Genomic DNA, 10,000 nt, shown 5'->3' on the forward strand with positions numbered 1-10,000 from the left:
CTTTTGAATGCGCGGTACACATGCTGTACCACCCGTCCAGAGAGGGTTAATAGATCTGAGTTGAAAAGCTATTGTAAAATCAAATGTGTTTGGGTTAGAAATAAAAGCTAATGCAATACTACTTTTAATTTGTTGATTACCTATGATATCACGTCATGCAATGTCACAAGGTACATGTACATACTCATATGTACATGTATGATTATTCATATTATTTTTCTTTTTGTTTTGGTAAAAAAAAAAAAATAATAATAAGTATAAAACATGTTTCTTGATGCCCCACTAAGAGGTTGCTTCCACTTTCCTTTGGTATTTTCTCATAGAAGTGAAGAATATAGGCAAAGTTCAATTAACCCATTCACGCCGGGGCCATTCCGGCTTTGCACGGTCGCTATACCGAGGTTTTCGAACGCATCATCCGAACGCTTCGAGATTCTCGGGCGCACGGGCTGCGAGCCTGGGCTGCCCGCTCGCTCACCCCGAGCGCCGGCCTTGGCCAGATATCTCGTCGGCGGCGTCGGACGCGAAAACCACGAAACGTGTCAGCACGTCATCCGCTTGAGTGGGTTAAATAAAACTGAAAAGGCATTACTGTAACATGTTTTTTACCTAAATAACTCAGAACATGGCAATATTTTTACGTGCCTTTACATTGTTGTCGCATTCATGAAAACCATAAGAATTGTGTGGGTGAAAAACACTCTGAGAGGATCAGCGCTGCCCCACGAAGCGTTAGCGAGATAGGCGAACATTGGGAATGAGTTAACTGATGTGCACTTGATTAGGAAAAAAAAAAGAAAAAAAAAAAATCTATTATAGGTGACAACCAACAATATCAATCTTTAGATCAATGAGCCATAAGTAAGGATGGCTTCATGTCCAAGGCTTCATGAAGCTCAACTTCTTGTGTCAGTTTACCCATTAACCCATTCACTCTTGTACTGATGTTATTGCATCAGTACAATATTTCTCTCTCTCTGGGGGATGTCCTAGAATGTCAAAATTTCTCCCTCATAACATATATTTTACATCATTACATATGCACATAATCATAGGAGTTCTATAAGTATAGAGACATTTTTATTCATCCGTGAAAATGATGTAAACAAATAAAAAAAGTTATCGATTATCACCCTATTGAAGCAGTCAGGCGAAAGCGCTTATAGCGTTGCAGCATGACATTGAGCCATGAGAGATCTTGCGTTATGTGTTTATAGCACTTGCTGCCAGGGACGTGATATCATATCATGGCTTTTTACTATAGCCAGCATGCCAGGTGATCATGTACCCAGCAGGTGGCTGCGGCTTCAGCAGGCGAATAGCTCAAGACGTTAGGCCTATGTCTTTTGAAATACCCTGGCATTAAGTCTAGGTGGAGCGTTATCGGGATAAGAGCTGTATCATGTGAGTGTACTGTATTGGTTCTGGTATGGGAGAGATAATAATCCTGGTCATCATTGGTTAAATGTACTTTGCATTACTACTAACAGGATTAAACAATTTTATATGTCCAAATGAATACTTGGGTAGATGTTACTAACATTCTTGTTTTTAAAACAGAACTCTTTTCTCACAAGAACATACTGCTTCATAGAAATCCATGTGAAACCTACTGTGATTTACAAAGGAAGGCTTATAATGCTAAATCTAATCTGGTATGAAACTAATATACAAATATTAAGAATGAAAATTAAATTAGAAAACAAAAGAATTAATTTGAAGAAGTTAATAGATGTTTTTTACTTTGAATCTGGTATGAAACAGCCACAAGAATAGTATAGCATTATTTTATTTCAACTTTGTAACACATTACTGTGTTTGAATCTTTTTGTTTATCAATATTTTACACCTACCGAAAAGGTGGATTAAGAAATAAGATCACTGGAAAATCCTTAAGATTACCTAGTAAATCACCAAGATTATGATGAAGAATTTTTTTATTCTTATCACTAGATATCTAACTGTAGTCATCAGCACAAGGTCTAGCAGATTTAGCCATGACCCCAGTTTCTCCCCATCAAGACAGTCAGGTCCTTCAAATACAATCAGGTCCTTCAAATATTCAGCAAGAAACATGATTGTGATTAGTCATGGATATATAGGGGCCATGGCTAATGTGGGTTGACTTTGTGCCAGTGATTATGGTCACGATTGAAACATGATACTGAATTGGAGCTGGTCTTATGGTTTATTGTACATAGAGAGGCACAAGTCTAAAATTTAAACTTTTCTGGTTCAAATTCCAAACTTGAAGCAACCTATTAGAATAATCTCATATTATATTATATCCTCTAGCACATATTCTCTGTATTTTACAGGTGGGCAACTACCTGCGGTTATTCCGTGGGTCACTCTACAAGAAGTTCCCTGGCATGTACAGGCGATCCATTACCAATGATGAGCGAAAAAAGCTAATGGAATTGGGTAAGTTGTATGATGTCTGATAAGAACAACTAAATCTGCTTAACTAATATAGGCTAGCCTGGAGATTTTGGTTTTCAATTATGTTCCAGTCTGCATTCATGAAGGCATATGATAATCCTATTTAGGAATGTCATTTATTCTGTATGGTGGTTTCAGTGATTTCATTTTAATTTGCTTATTATTTTCATTGATTATATTTATTATCATAAGGATAATGACTAGCATTGTATGATTATTGCTAAAACAAGTAGATTTGCTAACATTTATGGTTCTCTCTCTTGGCAGGTTTGACTCAGCATGTTTTGGCTTCTAACATCTCACTGCTGAGGGCTTCAGAGGTGGAAGACATTATTGAAGGCAATGAGGATAAATACAAAGCTGTTTCAGTCAGGCAACAGCAAGATCCTGAGGCAGCTGCAGCAAGGTAAGGTTGATAGCTCTGCCATTTTTCTCCTTATATTTATTAGAAAGTGAATATTGTTGATGTACTATTGTTTGAATAGTTTTTAAAGGTCAATACTATGTATGTGTATAAGTTTACGTGTGACCGTGAATATTTATTTTATGTATTTATATTTGTATAAATATATATATTTGTCTGTATGCTTACATCTACATGCAGATTAACCCCACACTTATTGCTCTTCTTACCAGCAGAGCGGAGAGGCAAGTGAAGAAGCCTGCGGCTCCCTGGGTCCCCACCATCTCTAACTCATCTCACCTAGATGCCGTTCCTCAGGCCACCCCCATCAACAGGAACAGAATCATTTCCAAGAAGATAAGAACATTCCCCATGTGGTGAGTTGGGAGTTATTCTGTTCTTTTATACAAGCAGTGGAACTTTTTCACGCTTGCATTGTATTTACGTTGGAGAGAGTGAGACCATATTATCATGAGAAATTTGATCATGTTGGATTAACCCATTGTGGATGGGGCGCCTAATGACCTAACTGGTCATCAGGATGGGCGGTATGCGACGCTGGTGGCACCGGCTAAAAATTAGAAGGGGGGGGAAGTGTTTATTCCGCCCTCCGCGTAGAGCAGACTACCCCAAGCAATATTTTTCCATAAATCCATCACAAAATGCTGGTTCTGTCTGACTTGGAACCCTGTAGCTCTGAAACTAGCACCGTTACAGCCATAATACTTCATGATTGTGTGCATGCTTCAACTGTGAGCAGATCCCAATGTTGTGTCACGTACGCATTGACACCCGTCTTTTAGGCCTAATCGGTGCTGTCATGTATGTTACCCAAATGCAATGGGTTAAGTGAATTTGTCACCTCTTTAATTTGAGCTTTTCCTCCTTTACTTATCTGTATTGTTTATTCAATTGTATTATCTACTGATATGGGTATATATAGTTATGATGTATATAGAATTCTTTTACGTAATGTTATTGTTTATTCAGTTATTTTATTGATTATGATTTATATACTTATTCATTTGGTCTCTCTCTCTCTCCACAAGCTACGATGACCTTGACCCAGCTCAGATCCATGAAAACTCGTGCCAGAAAGAGGAGCTCGTTCCCATCCGCCTCGACATGGAGATTGAAGGACAGAAACTCAGGGACACTTTCACTTGGAATAGAAATGGTATGTGTGATTCCTTGGAACAGTTTTGCTTTTTTTTTTTTTCTATTTTTAAAGATATTATTATTGTTGTTATTGTTATTATTATTATTATTATTATTATTATTATTATTTATTTTGTTTTTGTTACTTTGATTTTTATTATTATTATTATTATTATTATTATTATTATTATTATTAATCATAACCTGCTCCTTTTCCTTGACTTTTTTCTTGTTTTTCCTCTCCTTTTCTTCTCCTCCTGCTCTTCATCCTCTAGTGTTTCACATATGAACAGAGTTGAGCTGTAAACTTCTTTCAACTCTTTTTAGACCATTGCCATGACCCTAATTATTTAATATTTTTTATATACCTGTTTATCCTCTCTGAAACCTTTCCCTTTTTACCGTTTATTTCTTCCATTCTTCTATTCATTAATAGACATTTACTCACATAATATTTTTTATTTAATATCTCTCCTTTTCAACTCTTACCAAAATTTTATCGCTTTATGTTTTTTCTATTTGTCCTTTTTTTTTAGCCTGTGCAATTTCCAACCAAAAAAAATTAACCATTCCCCCTCTATCATTCTCCTTCGAAACAGAAATGCTCATTAGTCCCGAACAATTTGCTGAGCTCCTGTGTGACGACTTGGATCTGAACCCCCTCATGTTCGTACCAGCCATCTCCACGGCCATCAAGCAGCAGGTCGACCAGTATCCCTCACAGACCATCATATCTGAACACTCTGATACACGTATTGTCATTAAGGTATCCTCGATGTCTGTGTGTAGGTGTGGGTGGAAGAGTGGCTTTCTATATTTGTGTTTGTGGGGATGTGGTATGAGTGGGTCTTTTGGCAGTTTTGTGTTTGTGGGGATGTGGTACGAGTGGGTCTTTTGGCAGTTTTGTGTGTGTGGGTGCGTGCGTGCGTGCGTGCGTGCGTGCGTGCGTGCGTGCGTGCGTGCGTGCGTGCGTGCGTGTGAGAGAGAGAGAGAGAGAGAGAGAGAGAGAGAGAGAGAGAGAGAGAGAGAGAGAGAGAGAGAGAGAGAGAGAGAGAGAGAGAGAGAGAGAGAGAGAGAGAGAGAGAGAGAGAGAGAGATAGTGAGAGAGTGAGAGAGAATTTGTGTGTGTACTTGCATGCATGCATGTAACTGTAATTTTCTCTTATTTGTTATTTATCCATCATATCCATTATCCTTGCACATTTATATATTTCAGCCCTCTCTGTTGACTATTTCTGTGCACTTATTGTTCTATTTACCTATTTTTATTAATATTCTCAATCTTCCAGTTATATTATTCCCATATATTTCTGTATCTCAGTATTGGGTCCTCTCAATTGAACATTTTGTATCTATATTCTTGTTATTTTGTATTCTTATTACTCATATCCTCATTGGATATGCCACTTGCATTAAACATTTCTAAACCTTGCCACCTCCTCCCCCTTAGCTAAACATCCACGTGGGCAACATCTCGCTCAACGACCAGTTCGAGTGGGATATGGCCGAGCCAGAAAACTCGCCAGAAGAGTTCGCGACACGCCTCTGCTCTGAGCTAGGCCTCGGGGGAGAGTTTGTGACCGCTATTGCATATTCCGTCCGCGGACAGCTCTTCTGGCACCAGCGCACTTATGCTTTCAGGTAGATTGTTTACATTGGTTGTTGAGTTATGGGGTTATCAGATGTGAATGATTTGTACTTTGTGTTCTTCGTCTTCTTTCTTTTTATGTTTTGTTTAAAGATTCAGTGATAAGGAGACAGACTGGTTATTTTGTCTTAAAGTTTTGATGGAAATTTCTTCTTTCTTTCTTTATGGCTAGCTCATAGTTGCATTTACAAGCCCTTCTCATTCGAAATATGATCTCTCCCTTTAGCGAGGCCCCATTACCAGTGGTGGAGGTCCCCTTCCGGTCCCAGAGCGAGGCCGACCAGTGGTCTCCCTTCCTTGAGACGCTCACTGATGCCGAGATGGAGAAGAAGATTAGGGACCAGGACAGAAACACCAGGTTTGTATTGCTTTGGAGTGATTGTATCCTGTGTTGTGTTGTTTTCCTTTAATGTCTTTTTATACTTGGGAATTTAGTAGTTCATTTGGATGGGTGATAGTTACTTCCATCTTTTTATTTTCTCCTCTCTCTCTTTCTCTTTTTATTCTATGTACTTCATGTTTATATATATACATTAGTATATTAGTGGGTGTTCTTTTCTTTTTTCTCTCTCTTTATTTTGCATACTCTTTGCCCTTTGAATTTACTTTCTCATATGATATTCTTTTTTCCATTGCAGGAGAATGCGGCGACTGGCAAACACGACCCCAGTGTGGTAGTTCTTTTGTGTGTGAATTATTGGTTTTTAGAAAAAGAAAACAAATGTGTATTTCGTTATATAACAATCGAATACTGTGGCAGGAAATAAAATGGTCCCCTTGAAATGCAAAGAGTTGGCCTGTGGTAACGTCAACTCAAGCAAGAGGGATTCACGTAATGGAGCCATGTTGGAGAAAAACGCTTTCGCATCAGCGTGCACAATAATGTAATTTTATATGAGCTGGAAATGCAAACAGGTTTTGATAGTGATTTGGCCTCCTTTTTTTTATTATTATTATTTATTTATTTCCTTTTTTTTTCATACATTATATTTATATGTAGGTATTTTTTAAAATGACAGCATTTTTTTGTATTGGTGTGATTTTGAGTCTATAAAAATATATGAAAATTGTCTTATGTATGTAATAGTTAGAGAGAGAAAGAGAGCAAACTAGTATGTACTACAAATGAAATCAATTTGAGTAGTTCTTATATATGTTAACCATGAGCTTAAGACATTAATTCAGGATGTGTATCTAAATTTTATCATATTTAGTATCTTCAGTTTGTAATCATTTTGAATCATTTCATATTTTACACACAAAAAAGTGTAATTTAGGCTTAACCATCTTTTTATTTTTTAATCAAATATTTCATAGTTGTCAGCTGACAATAATTCTTACATATTCATCATTATTAGAAGCATTTTCTTTTCTTACATTTTGTGTATAAGTGGACTATATCTGTAAGTTTTTTCATTAAATTCTTGAAAAATCTATCTTATTTTTATTTAATCACCTTTTATTTATAATAGGATAAAGAAAATAAAGGGAATAAATTAATATATTTGTCTTAGATTCTTTAAAAATCAATGATTTTCTATATAAATATGAAAAAAAAAAAAGATTCTAAAAAAGAAAAAGGAAATGGAAAGTGTGAATGCCATAAGTGGATTTAAGAAGAGAATACACACTAATTGTTATTTGGTGCTATTCTCTTCTCATCATTAACCCATTGAGTACAGATATTTTGACATACACGACGGTGCCGATTGTGCCTAAAAGAGAGGTGTCCGTGCGTATATAATCCAACATTGGGATCTGTTTACATTTGAAGAGACCACACGGTCATGAAGTATTATTGCTGTAATGGCACTAGTTTCAGAGGGACAGGGTCTAACGTCAGCCTAAACCTGTGTTTTGTGATGGATTTATTGAAAAAAAAAAAAACCTTAGACTAGTCTGCACTACCCAGAGGGCATAGGAAACATTTTCCCCATCCCTCTTATTTTTAGTTGGTGCCGCCAGCTTCCTAGACCACCCTTCCTGACCCACTGAAGTTGTTGGGTGCCCTGTCCGCAATTGGGTTAAGGAATTGTTTATAAGGAATATTTTTGGATGTAATAGACATTGTACCTGTTACATGCATTCTGACAACTGTTGGAAAAGTCATGAAATAGAATTGATAGTTTTGCTATAAAACAGTTATTTTTTTTGCATATTAAGTTTTATTCATGTATGAAAGTTCTTTTCATATCTACATTTCTATATTTTGTTTTCTGTGTATTTTTTATAAAGTCTTTATTAATGAAACTGATATTATTCAACTTGCTTCTTTTTTTAAAAGTTATTTATATGTATTCATTTTTATCTAATTGGGTAGGAATGCAGTTTGTTGTAAGATCCCAGATAAAAAGATTGCATGTAAACTTACATTACATGATTCACAATCACATACAGTGTCTTCAGAAAGTATAAAACACCTATTAGAAATAGCAAAATTTTTTTATCATATATCATTGATGCAGTCAAATATGTTTTCACTAATTGTCACTATTATGCATCTGGCTGTTCTTTGGTATACTCTTTCATTACTGCTTTATGTCCTCCTGTGTCAGTGCTTCTTTGGCTAAGGTAATAATCTTGACTAAGTTTGATACTCTTTTTCCTCCTGACCATATTACCTTTCCAAGGATTAAAGTCATTACATTTTTAATAGAATGTTTTAGATATGTTTTTCATTGGAATATTAGGGGAAAATGCTGTTATTTGTGGTATATTAAGGTTTAAGATCTAAAAAAACATTTACAAAAGCATTACAAGGATATCTCTTGGTGCCTTGAACAATAGATGCCTGTTTGCTACCATACTGACTTCACTTCATTTACTGAACCACAAAGAAAAATCTATTTAGAAAAAACAAAACAACTTCTGAGAGCATCAATGACTTTTTCAAATGTAATGGGATCAAAAGTCTGTCTCTTCTTGCATCGAAATTGTAGCAACATCAACCCAAGCAGCTGTGCATTGGGCTGTTGATCCTAACTATCTTTCCATACCTGCTCTGGCATTCATTTATGTCAAATAAGAAATTAGATTTTTCAGCCAAACATCAATGCTGAATTTAGATAAGGGAGAGTTCTTTTCAGTTCTTTTCACTCTTGCTCTATGTCTCCCAACATGTTAACCTTCTCTCGACAGGTGGTACACCATTGGTACCGCGCATTCAAGGGCCCGCTGGCAGGGTGCCAGCATACGGCATCGATTATTTAATTGATTTAAGCCTATGCGTTCGAGAGCCCCGGCATTGCAACTTGCAAGGCTGGAATGCCCCCAGCATGAATGGGTTAATGAAGTGTCAGATGTACATCATCTGCTAAACTGTTCTCACCTCAGTTTACAGTAAACAAACAAATCAGACAGCTTTCAGATATGCTGACATCATATATCTTTTTTTAAACATACATAAAGTTGATTTATTCATTTAAGATAGGGCAGCCTGGCATAAGGCAAAACTATGCAAATATGAAGGACAAAGATACGCAGAATCTTCAGTGGCCAAGAAACACCCTCTGGTCCAAAGCAAATAGAATGTTGATAAAATCTAGTGTATGGACACATATAAACATGCTAAATCTCCTCTGTCCCATGAATAAACACAAGATTAAAATCACAAACTGAAGACTTAACGTACTGATTTCCATTGATGTTGTAGGTGGTCAAGGAGATAAGAGGGGCAGTTGGCCAAATATTTACTGTGAAACAGAAAATCCAGAGAGCATTTTATAAAGAATTATCTTTATTTTTCTTAGAAATTCATTTATGAGGGGATGCTCTATACCATTTACAGGCACTGTAATCTACTCAGTGTATCAGTAACAAACAAAGAAAGTTTAAATTGTTTGTAGCCTCATAATAACTAAACTTTGACTCATCTATAACCTTGTTTCACTCTTTACAGTTAGACTTTTTTGTTTTCCTTAAATTTCCTGAATTTTTCTTCTCTTTATACCCCATTTGAGAATAGTTTGATATTTCAGAGATTTGATATTACACATTAAAAATTCATATCTTTCTGTTCACGGGTAATTTTATCATATATATATTTTTTTTCAAATGCATCTTATCTAAGCAATATTTACTCTTAATATCTGTGATGTGCACCTCACAACTGGTTAGAATTTGTAGATTTTTCATAGGAATTACCTGAATTGGCAATTTAGATGACAATGCTTTCTGTCACTCATTTATTTTCCAGTATTTTTCTTTTCCTTACTATCAATTTTATATTCGAATTTTCAATTAATTTCATTTCACATTTGAAGACTTTTTTCTTTTAATTTCTCATTCCTGTGGCAGCAAGAATTTTGAGGTTGTTGTATGTGGGAACATTTTCAGTAAGGTTTATCAAT

General features: G+C 36.0%; 1 protein-coding gene across 2 annotated transcripts in view; it reads left to right on the top strand.

The window, feature by feature from the left end:
* Snr1 (SWI/SNF related, matrix associated, actin dependent regulator of chromatin, subfamily b, member 1) overlaps positions 1–7,085 on the top strand; it is an 8,403-nt gene extending 1,318 nt beyond the window's left edge. Inside the window, exons 2-9 of one of the 2 annotated variants that reach the window (XM_043027194.2) lie at positions 2,319–2,424; positions 2,710–2,848; positions 3,079–3,222; positions 3,895–4,022; positions 4,603–4,769; positions 5,454–5,644; positions 5,878–6,009; positions 6,290–7,085. In XM_043027194.2, the coding sequence (XP_042883128.1) occupies positions 2,319–2,424; positions 2,710–2,848; positions 3,079–3,222; positions 3,895–4,022; positions 4,603–4,769; positions 5,454–5,644; positions 5,878–6,009; positions 6,290–6,329 (1,047 nt within the window). In that variant the 3' untranslated portion in view covers positions 6,330–7,085. The remainder of the gene's footprint in view (positions 1–2,318; positions 2,425–2,709; positions 2,849–3,078; positions 3,223–3,894; positions 4,023–4,602; positions 4,770–5,453; positions 5,645–5,877; positions 6,010–6,289) is intronic. The other variant, XM_043027195.2, reaches the window with a different exon arrangement.
* Positions 7,086–10,000: the final 2,915 nt, after the last annotated feature.

This window comes from Penaeus japonicus, unplaced genomic scaffold (genome assembly GCF_977035675.1).
Source record: "Penaeus japonicus unplaced genomic scaffold, GWHDUDI00000001_assembly GWHDUDI00000002, whole genome shotgun sequence".
In the NCBI taxonomy this organism is placed as follows: Eukaryota; Metazoa; Arthropoda; class Malacostraca; order Decapoda; family Penaeidae; genus Penaeus; species Penaeus japonicus.